Here is a 22,049-nt window from a genome sequence, read left to right as displayed (position 1 = left end):
AAATAGATGTAAAAATAAAAGAATAAATATTATATATTCTAATAGTATATTATCATCTAATTATAAACTATGATGTATGTTAAGTTTAATAGTTTTTATAAAAATTATCTTAAAGATAATTTCTTTATAATATAAAAAAAAAAATTAAAGTATGTATTAAACTCAAAAACAAAAAGAGTGAAAAAGAAGGGGAAAAATACACATGGGCATGCTTTCCTTGCAATCATGTGCAAGTGGAGTCGATGATTACGTGAAAGTGTGACTCACTCTCTCACATAAATGGAATGCTGCGTTATGGAGAAGTAGTAGTAAGCGGTCAGCACGAACAAACAATCACATTACACACTTCTCTCTCTTCAATGGCCGGAATCCGCTTGCTGCCGGAAGACTCCGACGTCTCCCAACAATCCCGCGCGGTGCCTCTCTCCGCCGCCGATCTGGTCTCCGACGACGACCGCTCCGTCGCCGCTGACTCCTGGTCCATCAAGAGCGAGTATGGCAGCACTCTCGACGACGACCAGCGCCACGCCGACGCCGCCGAAGCTCTCTCCAACGCGAACCTCCGACCTCCCTCCGATTACAGGTTCACTTCCTCTCTCTCTCTCTCATAACCACTCTTGCACCTTTTTATTTGTTGATTGCATTTTTCGCTGCCTCGGTTTTTTTATGCTGTGACATTGCTGGTTAGTGATTATGCATAGTGTGAAAGTGAAACTCATTGTTTAGCTCTAAGCGAAATAAATATACCTGGGTTTTTAATTAATGTTAGGTGGAGGAAGTGAGGTGAAATAGTAGAATTTTAAGATCTTGTTTGTCTCATTGGTGACATTTGATTTTAGGGCAACGAAGGCGATTTATATTTTATGTTCGCTAGTGATTTATGAATCTGATCTGAATTGTTTGCACCTTTGTTTGGATTTTGGTTTTTTGGATTTTCCTTTGAGATTTACAGTTGGGAACTGTGTGTCTGTATGATGGGAAACAAACTAGGAGATGACCACTGAGTTGAATGGATGAATCATCATTCTGGATTTACCAATGCTGACTATTTTTTGTTATTCCGGATTTGCAGTTCTGACAAGGATGAACCTGATTCTGAAGCAGTCACGTCCATGCTGGGATTTCAGAGTTATTGGGATGCTGCATATGCTGACGAGCTCACAAATTTTCGTGAACATGGTCATGCTGGTGAAGTCTGGTAAATAAAACTTGATTGCATAATGTGCTTTGCCGATCTACATTAATTTGGTGCAGAGATTAAATGCAATTTGAAGTGGTAGAGAATATACTGATTTTAATCTAATTTTGGATTACCAATTGTTTACAAGTGTTCTGATTTTATTCTAAGCAAAAGGTGCAATCAACTTACTAATTGGGCTCAATTAAAACATCTACTGCTATACAGTACGAAACAACATACACAAAAGAATACGAAGTACATGTACGAAAGAATACGAAATGCATGTGGCTTTTTTTTATTGGTTAAACATTACATGAAAAGAAACAAAAATGAAAAAAAAAATTGATGGAAATCATGGACAGCTGTTGATTTATTTTTGTACTTTTCATGAGATATGCTTCGTACCATTCAGCAATTTCCATAGTCTTAAGTTCAGCTAGTTGGTGAAATTACTTACTAAAAACCATATTTGGCAATGAGAAGTAATTAGGTTTTTAAGCACTAGGAGAGAAGTATTAGTTTCTTTTTCTTTTGTTTTTATTATTATTTGATTATTTTACATTGGCAAATGGTTGGATTAAAATTCTAGAAATAAGGAAATGTCTGGGCTTTCTACTTGAGTGACTCATTAAAAATCAGCATTTCTTCATTCCTTATATTGCTTTCCAAGCTTGTTATACACTGTACTTTGCTAGCTAAGGTACTCTTCCCTTTTATTGGATAGATACTGTGTATTCTAAGTTTTTCCTTATTGGATAAAGTTAATTCATTCATTCAGCACAATGTTATAAAAAGGGATTATGAAAAACTCCAAAATCTACTTAGGCCTCCTTGCTTTGCTTAGCATGTGTTTGGGTGATTGTTTGCAAATTTAATGTTCGATGAACATGATCTTGCAAAAAGTTGATTGTAGTTAGATGTGAGTTTAGAGTTAAGTGATTATGTTTTGAAACTCTTATCTCATAAGTAAACTTGTAGTAAAATTTAGTGTAAAATTCTCAACCCAACACAGAAGTGAAACCTTTTCACTTAGCCTAACATGCAATTATAAGCAAAATGACATTTTGTTTAAAATAAACAAGCATTTTTACTCCAAAATATCATGTTTGGTAGCCCCAAATGTGAGTTGGAGGCTCCCACACCAATCTAAATGTAGCATTAGACCAGAAAACCTTTTTCACTGCTTTGATCTATTTAACATCATCTAAGCATACCTATAATATCCATGGAGTTGAACTAACAGATTGAGGAAAGCCAGAGCTTCAGACCCACATTAAGATTAATGAGTTTTTACTCATCATTTTGCTTTGCATAATGTTTACAACGCTTCAATTCATGGTAAGAGCCAATCCCTTTATACTACTTTTTATGGAAAAAGCGATGTGATAAGAATAATTTTCCCATGTTTGAAAGGACAGATGAACATTTTAATGTATAAACTTATGTAAGAAAACAAAATGAATTTGAAATCTTTTTTTTTTTTTTTTGCATCATTTTATACCTTAAGTTTGAGTTTCTCTGCATCCCTTCAATGAGTAAGAAATTTGTTTGTTGGGATCAATATTTCATATTTGCCCATCTAGCCTTAAATCAAGAGATTCTATTCCAGTATTCTTTTATAGTAAAGGACTGTAGCTTCTTTTTGCCTTTTATTAACGTTTATTTGCACTTAATTGCTTCTAGATGGTGATGAATGTTGACACTATATTCAATAGTTGGAAGTGACCCATTCTTTGGATTTTCATAGCAAAAATGTTTAATTGCTATGTTTCTTTTTTCTTTTATTTTCTGTATTTTTAGGTTTGGAGTTGATGTGATGGAAGTAGTTGCATCTTGGACAAAAACCTTGTGTGTTGAAATTTCTCAAGGTCGCATACCAAATGATGTTGACGAGGTTAAGACTGAAGTTGACGAACTAGGTGATAAAGTTTTGTCTACTTGGAGTGTACTAGATATTGGGACTGGCAATGGTTTACTTCTCCAAGAATTAGCTAAACAAGGGTATGGTTTCGCATTTTGTTCATATTTTGTTACTAATATATGTTGTGTCAATATAAAATAAAAAATGACTTAAAATATACTTTTGGTCCCTCAAATTTAGGTTACTTTTGTTTTTGTCCCCAAATTTAAATTTATTTTTTAGTCTCTCAATTTTGAAAAGTGCTCTCTTTAGTCCCTCATTTGTTCAAAATTTGCCACAAATTGTACATCCAATCTGCCAAAAATCAGTAAGGAAGGACCAAACAGAACATTTTCAAAATTGAGGGACTTAAAGAAGTAAATATAAATTTGAAGGATCAAAACCAAAAGTAGCCCAAATTTAAGGGATGAAAAACGTATTGAAGCCAATAAAAATTTATATTCTAAATAACCACAGAATCTATTGTCTTTCTTTACTTCTTTAATTTTGCTCCAACATTATTTTGCCTTCTCTCTTGACTACACAAAAATGTGTCAGTGCTTTGCTCTGTTTGTTGGACAACAAAAAAGATTACTAATCTCTTGACACACATAAATATGTGAACTCATCATTACAATTGAATGATAATTTCACAGTGACCAAGGTAATAAATGATTTGTATCAAGCAATTTACTTATAAAATATATGAAAATTTAATTAAATACTTGAATCAAATCAATCCATATAAGCTCATATTGTCATTCATACCAATGAAGTTATAAGGATGGGGTTTTTCTATGCAAAAAATCATGTAGAATTTATCTTATTTTCTTGATTATTTTTTAAAAATAAATAAATTGAATGATTTAAATTGGAAATTTAGGGATGTGAGTGTGTCTGAAACCTTACTGGTCAAACTTTAATGAGAAAGTTTTCTGGGAATGAATTCAAGCTTGGTTCAGTCTAGGTTCTGTAAATTCTGAATATTGGTAGTGGAGAGATATTTGCATTTGTTTATGTTGTTGTATTGTAAATACCTTATTTTAGAAAATTCTTGGCATCAGGTTCTCTGATTTAACTGGGACTGATTATAGTGAAAGGGCCATCAACCTTGCTCAAAGCCTTGCTAATCGTGATGGATTTTCCAATGTCAAATTTTTGGTATGTTCTAATTTTAGTGTTTAACTATTTCCTTCTTGTGTATACCAAAGGTAGTAGGTTATTTTGCTTGTGTATATCATAGTAGGGGCTACAGCACTAAACTAAGTGCATGTGAACTATGAACCTGGTGGAAGAAGGGATAACATGATGAATCATGTTACTAAAATAAGAGAAAAAAATGGAGGAATATTGTATAAATGGAAGAGGGGCAATAATAGGAGAAATTCAGAAATGTCTGGTTTTGTTTCTCAGCTTAATCGGGGCATGTACACAGACTTGAGTACAAAACACAAACAGTAAATAACAAATTTTCATTTAACTAAACTGAGAAAATAAAAGAGAAAGTGTTGTAGGACTTACCCAAAATGCTGTTTCCTAACTGCTATGCTCAAAATTACCCTTGCCCTAATGTGACATAAATGCATTTTGTGATTTTGAGAACTCTTTGTGAACTGCTAAATAAGAGAATGAGATAAAACAAAGGAAAAACTAAGAATTTTGTGATTAGTATTTACTGCAGAGAGGAAAGATTTAATAAAGTGAATATTTATAAGATTCCTAACAAATCAGTTTGATTTGGAACTATTCTGCAGTTGGATGAACTAATTAGCAGTGACTGCTAACAAACATTTTGATGATAACAACCAAATATAACTACAGAAACTGAACTACTTACAGGCTTTATTAACTTGGCTACTAGCTGGCCTATATTCTAATATATTCTTAACACTTTATCACATTTCATTATGTTTTGTTGTATTTGATAAGTTGCATTGAGTTTTGACCTTCAAGTTTTTTCTTGGCATCCCCTTTTTGCATACAAGACATTACTTACTATCTTAGTATCTTTACATTATTGACATGTCTAATGCATGATACATTGACATTAATTATTTTAAGGTTGATGATGTCCTTGAGACAAAGTTGGAACAAGAGTTTCGACTTGTCATGGATAAAGGGACGCTAGATGCTATTGGATTGCATCCTGATGGTCCTGTCAAGAGGTCAGAGAAAATATTGTCTTGTCCATGATTCTATCATAGTTCAATTGGATCAAACTATGTTTAATATTTTTTTCTTTCTTTACTGATTTGTTATCCATTTTCAGAATGATGTATTGGGATTCTGTTTCGAAGTTGGTTGCTCCTGGTGGAATACTTGTAAGCACTTTAAAATTCATTCAAAGCTAATGTTGTGTGTTTAAATTTACTACAAGTTGTAGGGGCTTGTGCGTTGTCGCATGAACGTGCTTATTACAAAGTGGGATTCTTTTTGTTCATTAAAAAAGAACTCATTATTATTTTGATCTTGATTTCTGCTTGTTCACATTGTTATCTCTCCCAAATTCTTGTGTTCATGAATCGTGATATAGTTGCAGCAGCTCTTATTATTTAATAATGTTTGTTCTTATGGACTTTCTCCTTGTTCGATGTAAGGTGGTCACATCATGTAACAGTACAAAGGATGAGTTGGTACAAGAAGTGGAAAGTTTCAACCAACGAAAAATTGCTACTGCACAGGAACTTGAGGCACTGAAGGGTGAGGAGCCATGCAGAGAGCCCCCATTTCAGTATGTAAGTCATGTCCGCACATATCCAACATTCATGTTTGGTGGATCCGTAGGCTCCCGTGTTGCTACCGTGGCATTCATTCGGAAATGAAAATGTCTGTCATTTGCTGTTATGATTTAGGTCTCTGGTCCAATGGGTTTGAAGTTGTGTGTGCGTATAGGTAGATGCATGTTCCCAACTGTTGTGTCGAACCGTAAATATTTTTTTGCGATGGTTTATGTGAAGTGTTCCATTAACATTTTCCTTTCTTTCGGGTGAACAGTTGTTCTCATTCGGAACTTATAATTTATAGATAGTAAGGTAAAAACACATTTAGTTCAGCGTAGCAAAAGGCTTGTGTGAATGGTCGATGAAACTATATGGGAATTTTATGTTTACCATGTTTGACCAGACTTTCTTTTTCTTAGTAGGGCTCATGTAGCTGATACTTATTTTTCTTTAATGTTTTTTCTATTTTTTTCATTGTTTTTTGTTTTTTCTTATGAGTTCAAAGTGGGAATCTAGTTTTTTTTTTTTTTACAAGAAATAAGAAATATCATAAAAGAAAACCAAAGCAAAATCAATTATTAGGCTTATTCTAACCCAATTTGGTTTGAAAATTAGCAAAGAAAGGAAAACTATTACTACTACCAGTCTACCACCTCGTAAATAAGGTTATTTTCGTAAGGTTACATGCACAGTGCAAACTTCCCTTGTTTTTGTGCGGTTCTGTCCTCTTCCCTTCTCCTTCTTGTTATTTCGTGCCTAAACAAACATATTAATACTTTGTGCCTAACTGTTTTTTTTTTTTCATGTTTTTTAAATAAAAAGAAAGATAATAGAAATTAATGAGAGTTTTGAATATAGTTATAGGAATAAAATAGTAACGTTATATAAATAAAATGAACATAAAATGTGTACATCAAAACATTTTATTTATTTTATATATAATTATAGATAAAAAAAATTAAAGACTTTTATACGTTTAATAAAAAGTCATTTGAGTATGCAAGAATGTGTAACTGTTTTAAATATTTAGAAAATTTTTGTAACTCATAAAAATATTGTCTGGTTGAAGTAAAATTATCTAAACTAGAAGATATATTCGATCTTTATTTTTGTTTTTGTTTTTATTAAAGAGTAGAAATATCTTCTTTTTGTGAGTTAATGAATTGAAATTTTATACGAAGGATACTTATATTTAACGTATATAACTTTTATATAAATGTTATTTATATTTTTTTATTATATGAAAACCTTTTCTTTTTTTAATTTGAAAACATAAACAAATTAAAAAATTTGGACTTTCATATATTTCTTATTTTATAAAAACATTTTTTTAATTTGAAAATATTAACAATAAAAATTTTAAACTTTCATACATTGTATTTAAATTTCGAGAGGAGGGTACTGTGACCAAAAAATATTTAAATTCTGGTAATCATACTTTATACCTTGTGGTGTGCTGTACAGGTAACTAAACTTGCGTGGCACATTTCCACACATAAGAGGAAAACATGACTTAATTTTTAGGAACTAAAAGTAAATATTACTCTGTCTACATAAACTTTTTTTTATTCATCTCTATTTACAGAAACTGAAAACACGTTTCACTGTTATTGTAATTAATAGATTTTTTTTAAATACAAACTTAATGAATTTATTCATTGAGTTATGTAATATTATTTTGGTAACTACACGTATCAAAATTTAGATAAAATGAAGATATATATATATATATATATATATATATATATATATATATATATATACATATATAAAATCTTATAAGCGATATTAATTTATATTATAAAATTATAACTTGTGCTAAATTAAAATTATTAATGAAATGATAAATAATTTTAAACTATATATAATATAAATACATAATAATAATATAAATAACTATATTTTTAATTAGATTTTTTGTATAGTTCATGACAAACACTTTTTTTTTTATTTTAATAAAACAATTTAAGAGATTTTGAACGGTGAGAGGAAAACATAGCATAATTGAAGCCTAACTCTTTAGTCTTGAAGAGAGAGAGAGGCAAGGAACGAACGACGTATTCTCTCTCCTCCACTCACCTCAAATCCAAATCCAAATCCCAATTCTCCAGTCTTTGCTATGGCATCAATTTCGTCCTTATCTCTCACTTCTGTTTCCCTCCCCAAATCTCAATCTCTGGTACGTAATTTCTTCATACATTCATTCATTTTCCTATTTCCGTTGCCGCACTCACCAATGATTTTGATTTCTCCCAGGACCCCAAGAAAATCTCTGATTCTTCTTCCTCCTCTGGTGCGACACTGCCTTCAATTTTCGTTCCTGTTATGTCTTATTAGTACTATGCTCCATTCTCTTTCTCATTTCTACTACTTGTTACTTAGCAGGCAGCAGGAGTCAAAGTTGTTGTTGCGCGCCATCGTTCCAACGAAGAAAGATGCTTCTATCTTCCGCCGCCATCGTTGCCGGAACCTTGTGCAGCAATTCAGTCAGCGGAGTCAGTTTGGCAGCTGAATTCGCCGATAGTAATTCTCTATAAACATCTCAATTTTCATTTATGAATATGACGCCATTGTGTCTTTGGTGATGATGATATTTACCATTGCATGTTATGTTTAATTGTTTATGTTATAATGATAAATATGACACTCTTGTATTGTGTTGTGTTGAGCCACATATTGATGTAGAAAGTATAAAATAAGAAAAATCATAGCTACTAAGACTTGCAATGTGATGCATAGTTTGTGAATACAGTGCCAGCGCTTAGAGGGAAGGATTATGGCAAGACAAAAATGCGATACCCAGACTACACTGAAACTGAATCAGGACTCCAATATAAGGTGATGTAGTAGTAGTGGTAGTAGTAGTGGTAGTAGTGGTTGTTGTAAATAGTATTTTATGGGTTGATTAAGCATGTTTTCCATTATTAATGTTTTAATTAATTTATGTACATCAAGAATGCAGGACTTGCGACCTGGGAATGGCCCCAAACCCAAGATGGGTGAGACAGTAGTGGTAATGCACATAATTGTTTCTACATTTTCTTTATTTAATTCTTTTGTTACGGTTGACTGGTTGGAAATTCGAAGTCTGATATAGCCAGGTAATGGACTGTTAAAGGATTCTCAGGTTCAAAATTTCTTTGGTTCTCTAGAGTCTAGATAGTAAACTTTCTTGGTTCACTGGGATTTTGTAAGTTTTATAACAGAAAAAATATAATAAACAAAGAAGAAGATAGACAATACGTATGTGGAGGAAATAAAATGATTTTATTCTTAATCAAATTGTTCTGAGCAGCAATACAATAAATAACAAAACAGAAACTAATTAAATAACAAGATTTCAGCAAAACAGAAAATTAAAACTGACTTGCTCCTAAAGTATAGGAACCACTTGTTGACTAGGCTAACTCCATAACTGAAACAAAGAAAAACAAACAAAATATGCAGTTACAAAAGTAATTTAAACAAATTTAAACACTCCTCCTTGCTTTAGGAACTGCAAACTCCAATTCTTTGCCTTAAGAGTTCAAATTTGTTGATAGGCAGTGACTTTGTAAACATGTCAGTCAGTTGATCTGCAGACTTGCAATAAATTAAGTTTACTTCTCCACTTTGCTACATCTCTCTCAAAAAATAGAGCTTGATGTTGAAATGTTTAGTCTTCCCATGACACACTGGATTGTTTGCAATAGCAATGGCTGACTGATTGTCAACAAAAATTCCAGTTTTGATCTTCAGCTACAAAAGTAAATCACATAGAATCTTCTTCAGCCATAAAGCTTGATTTACCGCTGCTGTTGCTGCTATGAATTCAGCCTCTGCAGTGGATTGTGCTACAATCTCTTGCTTCTTTGTGCACCATGAGAAAACTCCTGAGCCTAGGCTGAAACAGTATCCTGAAGTGCTCTTCATGTCATCAACGGATCCAGCCCAATCACTATCAAAGAATTCATACAACTTGAATTCTTGACACTTCTCAAATTTGACACCATAATCAATAGTGCCCTTAACATACCTCAATATTCTCTTTGCTGCTTTTAAATGCATTTCACTTGCACAATGCATAAAACGAGACAAGAGACTTATAGCAAATAGAATGTCTGGCCTTGTTGCAGTGAGATACATTAGACATCCAATCAAGCTCCTATAATATCCTTCATCAATTTTATCAGCACCGTCTACCTTGTTGAACTTCTCCTTTTGATTCATTGGTGTGCTAACAGATTTGCATTCCTCCATTTGAAACTTCTTCAAAATTTCTTTTGCATATTTCCTTTGACAGATTAACACTTTGTTCTGACTTTGCTTGATCTCAATTCCAAGAAAATAAGTCATGAGACCAAGATTAGTCATTTCAAAAGCTTGCATCATTTCTTGCTTGAACTCCTCAACTAGCCTTGCATCATCTCTAGTTACTAAAAGGTCATCAACATAGAGAGAAACTATGAGAAAGTAATTTAAACAAATTTAAACAGATTTTGTATGGGATAGCTTTTGGACAGATTTGACAACTTAAGTGAAGAAACAAGAGTAGCTTGCATTTCTCCAAGTGGAGTCTAAACAAATATAAACCCTTAAAATTTATTGAGTTTAATAAAATATGGATAGAAAGTTAGTGTAGAATAATTTTGAATGGTGAGATTTGCAACTGCACACCCTGCAATTACTTTTACAACTGCAAGGGATCCACATCCTGTTCTTGACACTACTGTTCTCCCGTCAAATTAAAATAAGTGAAGCAACTTTGGTCTTCCAATTTCTTTAGGTAGACTGGGATGGCTACACCATAGGTTATTATGGCCGCATATTTGAAGCACGGAATAAAACCAAGGGTGGTTCCTTTGAGGTATGAATGCTTTGAATCTTCTAACTTGATACGGAGTGATTGATTATTACACACCTGTTGTGCTATTTTTATATCATGCAGGGCGATGACAAGGACTTTTTCAAATTCAAAATAGGTTATAATGAGGTGAGAAATCTCATCATTTAATGATTAAACTAGTTCCTTGCAACTTGACTAGGATCTTTGTTATACATTGTGAATGCTATTTCATGAACAATGTTTGTTGCTACGTGTGAACAAAGTGATCCAGGATGCAAGAGGGTCATAACTATTTAGGGTTACCTGGATTAAAATACTATTTCTTTTGCAAATTAGTTTTAATTTTATGTTCTTTTATTAATTTTGCATTTCCACCACTGGAAATGGGGTTGTAGAATTTTCTCCTTGGTAACCGATATGATGTAAAAGAAGGATCTTAACTGAAACCCCTTTTGTGAAAATAAGTGTCAGCTCCTTGTGTTTCTGTTTTATTTTTACTCTTCCATGCATGTACTACTCCTGAACAACATCCTGTGATGGTATTGTTTGGTTCCACTTTTATAACAAAATTATGAGTGATGGATATAGCATGCTTTTTTGGCTATACCACAAGGTGTCCTGTGCCCTTTGACTGTGGCCTGTGGGATTAAACCCTGCTTGGGCATTGTCTTCCCTTGTCCACAAGATGTTTCATGCGGGTGCCATACAAGTTTTTGTGTACTTGTTTTCAACTGAATTCATCACAATTGTTAATTCACTAAAATTATCCCTCTCCCTTATCAAAGCAAACAGATTCTTGGTTGGAACAATAATTCCTTTTTTTACCTTGAAATACTTCTTAGTTATATCCCCTACATCATGCTTCTTGATGTAATGCTTCACTTTAAAATTGCCAATGGACATTATCGATGGATGCCGAGAACATATTAAGTGCTCAATTGTGTTCTATTTTTTGGGTTCTGCAACTCTGTTTTGAAGACAGATCTCTATGTACTTTGATGTTCAGGTAATACCAGCTTTTGAAGAGGCTGTTTCGGGCATGGCTCTTGGGGGCATTAGAAGGTGTTGCATCTATATTGCTAGAAATATTTGATGCATTCTAGAGTTGTGTTATGAACAAGTTCTTTCGTGTCATTACAATAGTCTGAAATTTATTTCTTTGGTGAAGAATAGTATTTCGAATAAAATGTAATTGGAAAATAGCGCCATGCATATCACACCTACAATTAGCAGTTGGATGTCCATGAGTCATATTATTATTTTATTGAACTGCAACTCCTATCAATTCTAACTCTGAATCTGGGGAACTTAACATCCTGACTTTCATAAGTTAAAAGTATGAATCACTTGGAATATTTGGTTCGGAATCTTCTATTTAAATCATTTTAATCCTTAAAAAATATGAATATGATAGAAAACTTAGGCAAATGTATTTTGGGTTCATGTACATATACTATGGAAGAAATGTATAGGGAGAGATATGCAAATTTCATTATGTTTGTCAATGATGTAGGATAATTGTTCCCCCGGAACTTGGATATCCTGAGAATGATTTCAATAAGAGTGGCCCAAGACCAACAACATTCTCGGTAAGAAGTGAATATCTATGTTCTTCCACTATCTGAATGGATTATGAGAAAGATGCAATCCAAATATATTTTTACAGGGCCAACGAGCCTTGGATTTTGTGTTGAGGAATCAGGGGTTGATAGACAAGACTCTCTTGTTTGATATTGAGCTGTTGAAGATTATTCCAAACTGATTGATCAAATTTTGAATTGACTGTCAAATATCACCGTCGGAATGTTGAGGTTAGTTTCCCTGTCGTAAGCATTAAGAGCCACAATTGACTTAAATTTTTAATGCCTTATTGAGTTATTGTTATTTTTAGTAACTTGTGTTTTGGTTGTAGGTCTACTTATTTACAGAGGATGAGAGGATACATGCAAACAACTGTCCTGTAGAAATTTTGTTAATATTGATATTAGATGCTTGTGTCAAATGACCTCGGGAATAGATGCTATGAGATTTTAAGTATTTTGTGGTCTTCGTTGTTGGTTTCTTCAGTAATAGTAACATATGAAGCATTCAAAGCAATTCTCCCTGAACTATTGCAAACTTGAATATACTGTATGACACTGTAAGTACATGGGATGGAGCATCATATGATCAATTAGAAATTAGTAATAGTTAGCAGAAAAAGACTGTGACTGCAACGTAATAACTTTTCTAATAGCTATTGTTGTAGATAAAGTGTTAGTGTTACCATCACAACTTGTGTTCAGCCTTAGACATTTTCCCTTGTATACTTCTTCGCTTTCAAGCAGCAATAATCATTGTAATATGAGAAACAAACATAAATCAGTGAAACTGGGTGATTTTCCCATTACACTTGAATATCAAGATAAAACAATAGTGCTAAATCTGGGCATCAAAATTGTACTTGAGGTGCTTCAACATTCTGGATAAGTAACTTTATTGCTCCAATTTCCTGTCTGATTTATGTCATAAATTGAATTAATAAAGTCATGTCAATGCCAAACAGTCTTATTAATTTATAGAAGAATAATCCCTATGCATATTTTTTAGCAACACTTTTCCTTTCAGGCCAACGACCATGATATTCTAGTTAACCTCGGGAAAAGGAGAAACCAGCTCCAGTTCAAACGAGTTTTGATAGATACACAAGATTGATTTTAATGGCAAGCTTATAGATTTAGGAAAAGAAAAATACTGTAGTTGCAACAACTTGCTATATTTGCTAACATATTTATTCTAAACACTAAATGCGTGTTTAGATTAAAGCTTGTAAACTTGACTGAGTTAAACATAAGTTAGTAATTGATTTTTCAATAATAACTCAGTTTTATTACTACAAAATTGAGTTTTCTGATAAAATTTTAGTGTGCAAACATAGTTTTGAGGATAACCAAACTATGTTTAGCATTCAAAAGTACTCTTTCAACGATTAACCAAACATTAACAAATTTCTTAATTAATTTTTTTAATATAATTTATAATGTTCATACTATTAAGTTTTGGATTATTAGTTTTTAAAACATTTGATCTATAAGATTAGTTTTATTAGCCGACAAATCAATCATGTTGTCCACATCTTTGCAAGGGCATTATGCTTCTCTGTTATTCACTGCATATTTTTATTCCAACTAGTATCCATGATCATATTTTGAATGAAATGCAATAAGTTTTTTTTAATAAAAAATAAACATTTGACATAAACTAATTAAAGCATGAAAAAATAACTCATTAGCATCGGTTTACATTGAAGGGTTTGGATAAATTGCATAAGGTTCTGAATTCAAATCTTGGACATTGTAAAATAAAATAACATAAAAATGAAAGCATAAAAAAAGGCAAAATTTAAACATAAATAATATGGATTCGGTAAGATCGAGAATCGCAATGTAGGGATTCCGATAAAAATTGATAAACAGATTGAATGATAATATATATATATATATATATATATATATATATATATATATATATATATATATATATATATATATATATATATATATATATATATATATATATATATATATATATATATATATATATATATATTATCTGAAGGATAATATTTTAATTTACTAAAGCATAGCTCCAAAATTACGCGGTTCCGCTCGTGCCGCATAACGTTACCAAATTCGTCTTTTTCAACAAATTCTGGATTAACTATTGAAAGACGACATGCGACCTGTGATTGCATTAGGTGAATCTTCATGCCATGACAGATCGAGGCAAGAAATGATTAAACAAAGTGATTGGACAATGTTTTGAAAAGTAATAAAATCATAAAAAAAAAAACTTGACCATTTTTTTAATAAACGTTTAGGTAAATTAAGTCTTGTGACTCATAGGATTAGAGCAAGTTTCTAAACTTTATAAATACTTACTATTATAAAGATATTTATAAATTATTATTATTAACAAAATTCTTATATTAATAACAAAATTCTTATATTAATAACAAAATTCAAACACTTAAAAAAAATCAAATATCTCCATGAAATATGAATTTGATTCTTAGTAACTAAACTGAGACATACAAATTCAACTCATTAAACTACTCGCATAATTTTTAATAGAGAAATTTACATTAATCACCCATGATGTTGTGTAAAATTACAGTCATTATATGTTATTTTAACCATCACAATTAACTTCCCTTGTAGAGAGTACTAATATAATATATAACGAGTCTCAATCTAATATTTTCAATCAATAAGAAAATTAGTGTAGGAATAGAAAAAAAAAAGTGATTTTATATGTAATTTGAAAAAATTCAACGAACGAGTGTGAGTGTATTTTGCTCTTTTTAATATCATATATACATACAATTGAATAGAGGGTATGTTAAATCAAAAGGTTTTTATGATAATTGATACATGTAATTAAATTACATATTGACTAATTATCAAGTGTGTAAATCAAGTTATGTAAGATTGTTTCAATAACTAGTAGTCTCCATTTGAGACTTGAATATATAATTGCATTAAATCCTTCAAAAAAAACTTTATAGGTTAAATAATCTTATTTAGTTTGGATAGAATTGTCTCTAATAAAAAATTTCAATTGATTGAAGAGGAAATAACAAAATACATAAACTAAATTAGATATTGATAAATTATTAGTAAGTATTTATACAAAAAGTTGTTATATATATACTTGAGTGTATTTATGATATTGTATTCCGTTTAAGCATCTATATTTTATTCATAGATGTTATTTGCATTAAAACTTTTGAAATTATTCTGATTTCTTTCTTTTAGTAAAAGGTTGGACAGTTGATCATTGATAATATAGTTTGGATAGTGTTTTTTGGTGTTTAAAAATTATTAGATTTATGTCTTCTTCTAACATCGATCCTACCTCACTTGTATTTTCTAAGTTTTGGTCTCTATCTTCATTAATATAATTATGCTATATATATATATATATATACACTAAGCACTGAAGTTGCAATCAACAAATGCAAGTAGGCTGGGGTTGATGGTGTTGAAGCAAGAGCATGATGCGCACAGTTGAGAAAACATAAGGGAACATGATGCGCACGAAGGAGATAGAAATAACGTGAAATAAGAGAGAGAAATAAAATATCTTGTTTTTTTTAATTAAAGTATTAAAGTACTGTAATATCTTTATAACAAATAAAATAATGATTTTTTGGTCTTAAATATTTTGATATCCATTGTTAATGCTCTCAACTGAAAATAAAATATGTTAGCATTAACAATTCCCATATATATAAATAATCAGAATTAAAAACTATTTAGCGATCATGTGATTACTTTATATATATATATATATATATATATATATATATATATATATATATATATATATATATATATTCCAAATTTAAAGTGCATGTACATTAGTGAATTTTATATATAAGCATTTACATATACTAATATACATATATACACTTAATTTTAATTGAAATACATTAACAAATTATATCATCTAAGAAATTGTTAGTTATAATTAACTTAATTACAAAGTCCAACTAAAAAACAATATATATATATATATATATATATATATATATATATATATATATATATATATATAAAATGTGCAATTATTTATATTTTGTAACGCGTACACTAACAAGTTATATCTTTATAATCAAAAAGAGAAGTTATATCTTTAATTATCTTTTGAAAATTAATGTACTAACATGCCGTCTCCTTTATATTTTAGAAGGAATTCGTTAATAAATTATACCTTAAGAATATTTTAAAATAATCGAAGTTATAACATAATCATTCTAACATTAACAAATATATATATATATATATATATAGAGAGAGAGAGAGAAAGTAGTTTTTCGCATTTTAATCAAAATTAAATCTATCTTTGAAGGAGTTAAAGTTGGTCCAGATGGTCTTAATTTGAGATAGTTAAATCATAACCATAGATGTCTTAAATTTCCAAATCCACTTTAATCCCAGATTCCCAAGTGTTGTTGGAGCCTAATACGATCGAATATTAATGCAGTTATGTCTGCTGCATCAAGTCAAGACACCACAGTCATTTTTTAAGCGAAGGGGCTTAAACTTCAAAGACAATAGAGAACAAGAAAAATACGACAAAGAAACATTATTGTGTTCATACCACATAACGTACCAATGCATTGGGGGATTCTTTTCAATTCAAGATGCGCATCTGCATGCAGCTACCAAGTGTCAATGGGTCACAAAACATCCATTAATTTGTTGGCACAGTTGTTATTCTCATGCCACTGTGTAATGTTACTAACTGTCATCGTGCAATCATCTTATTATGATATTATCATCTCATATATTGGCCAGCTAGTTACCCAAAAATCATCGCTAAATAGTTAAAATTAAGTGTATGTATATTAGTATGTGTAAATGCTTATATATAAAATTCACTAATGTACATGCACTTTAAATTTGGAATATACATACACACATATATATTAAGTAATCACATGATCGCTAAATAGTTTTTAATTCTGATTATTTATATATATATGGGAATTGTTAATGCTAACATATTTTATTTTCAGTTGAGAGCATTAACAATGAATATCAAAATATTTAAGACCAAAAAATCATTATTTTATTTGTTATAAAGATATTACAGTACTTTAATACTTAAATTAAAAAAAACAAGATATTTTATTTCTCTCTCTTATTTCACGTTATTTCTATCTCCTTCGTGCGCATCATGTTCCCTTTTTCTCAACGGTGCGCATCATGCTCTAGCTTCAACACATCATCAACCCCAGCCTACTTGCATTTTATAAATTATAAAATTAAAAGTTTTTATAATTATTAAAAACATTTAAATCTAAAAAAATTGTAATATAATTGTAATACTAATAAAAATAATATCAGTGGTTGATAATAATTTATTTATTTTGACTAAGTTACTAAAGTTCATTTATAAGTTTTAAAATTTATACTTAGGGGGCTGTATTGGATTAAGATTTCAAATGATTTTAAAAGACTTTTTTATGATTAAAAAGTCTTGTGGTATTCAATCAAGATTTTTATAAAATATAAATAAATCTTGTGGTATTCAATTAAGACAATAAAGATTTTTTTTTCAGGGCAACAAAATCTGTTGGTATTCAATTGAGATTTCTTACCACTTTTAAAATGTCTTTTGGTATTCAAAAGTAAATAGATTTTGATGGATTCTTTTGTGGAATGGATTTTGAGAGACTTTTTAGTTAGAAATACACATAAAATACTCCTCCAACAATCTCACCTAAACCCTTGAGACTTTTCATAATCTTCCAAAGACTTTTTCTTCTCCTGCCGAACAAGACACAAACCACTACCAGGTTCATTCTCTTACAACTTTTCAATCAATTTTACCTATTTTTTTAATGGCAATCGATAGTCAATATTGTTCATACTATATGTATATTACGCAAATCAAAAGAAAAGGGTGCTGTATATGCTTCAAGATTTCGTATTCATATTGTTTTCAACGTCCAGGCAAAGAATATGCATCAAAAGAATGACAATTGATATACATCAAGATTTCATATTGCTTTTTTTTTAGTACTGTATATGCAAATCAAAATAAAAAACTCTTTTTTTTTTCTGTTTCTTCAACTTGTTTTTTTACAACGTCCATTATTATTATTATTATTTTCTTGTGTTATTATTAAAATGTTAATTATTAATGTGTTATTATTATTTTTTTGACAGCGTGTTATTATTATTATTATTGTGTTAATAATTTTTTAATTGTTATTGTGTTATTATTATTGTTATTTTGTTAATAGTTTTTTTTAAAATGATTTTATGATATATGAGTATTATTTTTATGGAAAATGCTAACATGTGCCCTTAAGACACTTGTTAGTGTATTATGTATAGAAATTTTGTATTGAAAGTTGTGCAATTTACTTTTTTAAAAGTCAAAAATTGTTGTTTTTAAGACATAGTTACTATTGGAAGTATCCTTAACATGTGCCCTAAGTGCGCATGTTAGCATGACCCTTATTTTATTATTAGGTAGTTTTTTATTGGTTTTTCTATTGAATTGTATATTATTCGGGATATAGTCACTATACTTTTGACAATTAGGAAACAATAACCATTTTTGTCAAATAACTAGTTTCTTATATATATATTAGCGATCAAATGGGGGATTCACAAGAAAATAACAAAGGAAAGAGTAGAGACAAAGATAATTATGTATCTTGGACTATGGAGGATACCAATGAGTTGTTGCACCTCTTGATGGATGCTATGAATAGGGGATTGCGTGATGCCAATGGGTCACTTAGCAAACAAAATGTAGAACGAATAATACTTCCTCAACTCAATGCAAAAACTAAATTCCCTAAAACTTATAGTCATTATTTGAGTCGGATGAAGTGGTTTCGAAACCAGTATAACATGATGTCAACCCTTATGCGCAACAACTCTGGCTTTGGATGGGACCCAATTGGAAAAACTTTCACTGCTCATGAGGATGTATGGAAAGATTACTTAAAGGTGAGCTAAGTTCATAATCTTTTAAATATATTAATAGTTATAAATTTAGTAAATTATAATATTTGTAGTATATTAACAATGATTTTTTTTTTAGTCCCACCCAAGTCACAGCAAACTTCGAGGAAAAAGTATGGTTGATTATGAGTATTTGAAGATCGTTGTTGGGGATGGAGTTTCTAGCGGGAATAATTCTATATCAGTCGATCCAGATGATACTGATGCAACAACTTTTGAGCCAGAAAATAGAACTGTTGGGATAGAAGAATTTTCATATGATCTTAATAGTGATACATTCATAACACCAAATAACTATGAACCAGCATATCAGCCTCCATCACCAAACCAACCAAGTCCACCATCCCACCCCCCTTTAGATTCAGAGGTTCCCATAGAAAAACAAAACTGTCACAAGCGAAGGAGATCCGAGTATGGAGGGAGTTCAAGCGCTGTTGGGATCAACAATCAAGGCAACGTTCTGGAAAATCTTTCTGTTGGCATTGGGACTATTGCTGTGAATTTTGAAAAAATATCCAACATGATGGAGAAAAGAGAAAAAGATAGAGATAGAGATAGAGAGCTCGAGGGTATTATTTGGGATGTTATAAAAGAAATTCCAAATTTGGATGACATAACGCGTTTCAAGACAGCTGAATTGTTAAATACTAAAGCAAAAAATGATTTTTTTCTTGAAGATGTCACCGGAAGAACGCTCATCTTGGATAAACTTTAAGTTAGGGAATAATTAATATTTTGATCATCTATTATTAACATATTATTTTAAACATCGTGAGTTTGTTGAACTATATCTTTTGGGTCTCTATTTTGGTTGAAGTATTTGGTTTGTTTTTTGGTCGAACTATTATGGTTGAAATATTTGGTTTGTTTTTTGGTCGAACTATTATGGTTGAAGTATTTAGGTTATATATTTTGTGAAATTGTTGTGGTTAAACTTTAGTTATATTTATTTTATATATGAATTTGTATTAACTTTGATATTGACTTATAACTATGACCATGACATAAAGAACGAAGAAATGGATGGAGATATATATAATGAAGATACAAATGATGAAGATATAGATGACGAGGAAACAAATGAAGAATTTTATGAAGCCACATACACATATGTGATGGCAATTTATGCTTTAATAGATATATTAAATCAGTTTTTGAATATGATGCGTGGTGAACATATTGAACGTCCATTAACTCGACGACAAATTACTAGTCGGGGATATGACTATATACACAAAGCATTAAACGATGATCCTGCAATCTTTCGACATGTATATAGGATGTATCCTGATGTATTTCGAAAGTTGTGTACGATTATAAGAGAAAAAACACCTTTGGAGGATACAAGATTTATTTGTGTTGAAGAAATGCTTGCATCATTCCTACAGATTGTCGGCCAGAACACTCGATATTGTGCACAAGGTTTTATCCTTATTTTAAGGTATGTGATCATTATCTAATTATAACAAAATTCTAATTATAATTGTGATTATTATAATAATATTTATGATTATTGATACACACACTTTAGGATTGCATTGGAGCTATTGATGGTACACATATTCCCGCATCAGTAAAAGGACGAGATGTAAGCAGTTATCGTGATCGTCATGGAAATATATCACAAAATGTATTAGCTGCTTGTAACTTTGATTTGGAATTCATGTACGTTCTTAGCGGGTGGGAGGGTTCAGCACATGATTCCAAGGTGTTAAGTGATGCTTTGGCAAGGAAGAATGAACTTAAAGTGCCCCAAGGTAAGTATTATCTGGTGGATTGTGGATTTCCTAATCGACGCAAATTTTTAGCCCCATATCGAGGTGTACGATATCATCTACAAGATTTTGCAGGTCACGGTAATGACCCTGAAAATGAAAAGGAATTATTTAATCTTCGGCATGCATCCTTAAGGAATGTGATTGAGAGGATATTTGGTATTTTTAAATCGCGGTTCACAATTTTTAAGTCAGCACCTCCATTTCTATTTAAAACACAAGCAGAGCTTGTGTTGGCATGTGCAGCACTTCATAATTTTCTTCGCAAAGAATGTCGTTCTGATGAATTTCCAGTGGAACCTACTGACGAGTCTTCATCTTCATCTTCATCTTCAGTGTTACCAAATTACGAAGACAATGATCATGAACCCATTGTTCAAACACAAGAGCAGGAACGAGAAGATGTTAATATATGGAGGACTAATATAGGTTCAGATATGTGGAGAAATGCTAATAATTAGGCGAACATGAAGTGAGAATCACTTTGTTATTATTTTTTTAGGCAATAATGACTTTGTTATTAAAAGGTTTAAAATTTCTATCGTTTTTATTTTCTTTATTCAAACATTATAATTTATTTATCATCTTTTTCATTCACTTTTGTAACTTCCATTATTTTTTTGTTTAAAATGTATTAATCTTTCAAAATCTTAAAAATCCATAAAGTACTTTGAAATCTTAAAAATCTGTGTTAGAAATCCATTAAAATCTTGGGTTAAGAATCCTGATTGTAAAAAGTCTTTTAAAAAAAATCTTTTAAAATCCCACAAAATCAATACAATCCCACATAATCTTTTAAAATCTTCAAGATTGTTTTTGTCAAAATATTCTCTCAAAATCTCAATCCAATACACCCCCTTAGTGTTGACATATCAAAATTATCAAAGTAAGACTATATACGTATGTAAGAAAAAATATAACAAGAAATAAGAGTGAGAATATTTTGTCCAACGTCCATAACAGACTGGCCACAGAAACAAAACATTCTTAAAGCTAGCCATGGAAGTATCCATCGGACTTGGTCAACCACGTTAAGGATCGATTATCACGTGAATCACTTTATGTAGGCAATGTCCTGCTGTACTTTGTTAACTATGCAATAATTTTTGTCTAAAGGGCCC

At 30.8% G+C, this 22,049-nt stretch overlaps 4 protein-coding genes across 7 annotated transcripts; all 4 read left to right on the top strand.

The window, feature by feature from the left end:
• Positions 1 to 203: 203 nt before the first annotated feature.
• Positions 204 to 6,197, top strand: LOC100797950 (EEF1A lysine methyltransferase 2). Its single transcript, XM_003552662.5, has 7 exons — positions 204 to 583; positions 1,073 to 1,198; positions 2,981 to 3,181; positions 4,145 to 4,241; positions 5,142 to 5,245; positions 5,350 to 5,401; positions 5,678 to 6,197. The coding sequence occupies exons 1-7, from the start codon at positions 285 to 287 to the stop codon at positions 5,900 to 5,902; spliced, it is 1,104 nt and encodes a 367-aa protein (XP_003552710.2). The 5' UTR covers positions 204 to 284; the 3' UTR covers positions 5,903 to 6,197.
• A 1,593-nt stretch (positions 6,198 to 7,790) lies between these two features.
• LOC100797411 (probable FKBP-type peptidyl-prolyl cis-trans isomerase 7, chloroplastic-like) lies at positions 7,791 to 13,459 on the top strand. 4 transcript variants are annotated; one of them, XM_006601752.3, is made up of 11 exons: positions 7,791 to 7,979; positions 8,057 to 8,093; positions 8,183 to 8,323; positions 8,553 to 8,638; positions 8,763 to 8,813; positions 10,566 to 10,646; positions 10,728 to 10,772; positions 11,632 to 11,687; positions 12,139 to 12,214; positions 12,292 to 12,436; positions 12,538 to 13,014. In XM_006601752.3, the coding sequence occupies exons 1-10, from the start codon at positions 7,920 to 7,922 to the stop codon at positions 12,385 to 12,387; spliced, it is 729 nt and encodes a 242-aa protein (XP_006601815.1). In that variant the 5' UTR covers positions 7,791 to 7,919; the 3' UTR covers positions 12,388 to 12,436; positions 12,538 to 13,014. The 4 variants fall into 4 exon arrangements, 2 of the variants coding, with proteins under 2 accessions (XP_006601815.1, NP_001241480.1); NR_183200.1 differs by having other exon boundaries at positions 7,796 to 7,979; positions 8,186 to 8,323; positions 8,763 to 8,799; positions 12,538 to 13,459; NM_001254551.3 differs by having other exon boundaries at positions 7,796 to 7,979; positions 8,186 to 8,323; positions 12,538 to 13,459.
• Positions 13,460 to 18,847: 5,388 nt separating this feature from the next.
• On the top strand, positions 18,848 to 19,989 carry LOC100807146 (uncharacterized protein At2g29880). Its single transcript, XM_014770414.2, has 2 exons — positions 18,848 to 19,138; positions 19,233 to 19,989. Exons 1-2 carry the CDS (start codon positions 18,848 to 18,850, stop codon positions 19,866 to 19,868), a joined length of 927 nt encoding a protein of 308 aa, XP_014625900.2. The 3' UTR covers positions 19,869 to 19,989.
• Positions 19,990 to 20,172: 183 nt separating this feature from the next.
• On the top strand, positions 20,173 to 21,525 carry LOC106797056 (protein ALP1-like). The gene is made up of 2 exons (XM_014770754.2): positions 20,173 to 20,271; positions 20,685 to 21,525. Exons 1-2 carry the CDS (start codon positions 20,173 to 20,175, stop codon positions 21,387 to 21,389), a joined length of 804 nt encoding a protein of 267 aa, XP_014626240.2. The 3' UTR covers positions 21,390 to 21,525.
• The last annotated feature ends 524 nt before the right edge of the window (positions 21,526 to 22,049 follow it).

The sequence above is a fragment of the Glycine max genome, chromosome 18 (genome assembly GCF_000004515.6).
Source record: "Glycine max cultivar Williams 82 chromosome 18, Glycine_max_v4.0, whole genome shotgun sequence".
Classification (NCBI taxonomy): Eukaryota; Viridiplantae; Streptophyta; class Magnoliopsida; order Fabales; family Fabaceae; genus Glycine; species Glycine max.
This window is presented reverse-complemented; position numbering and strand designations above follow the sequence as displayed.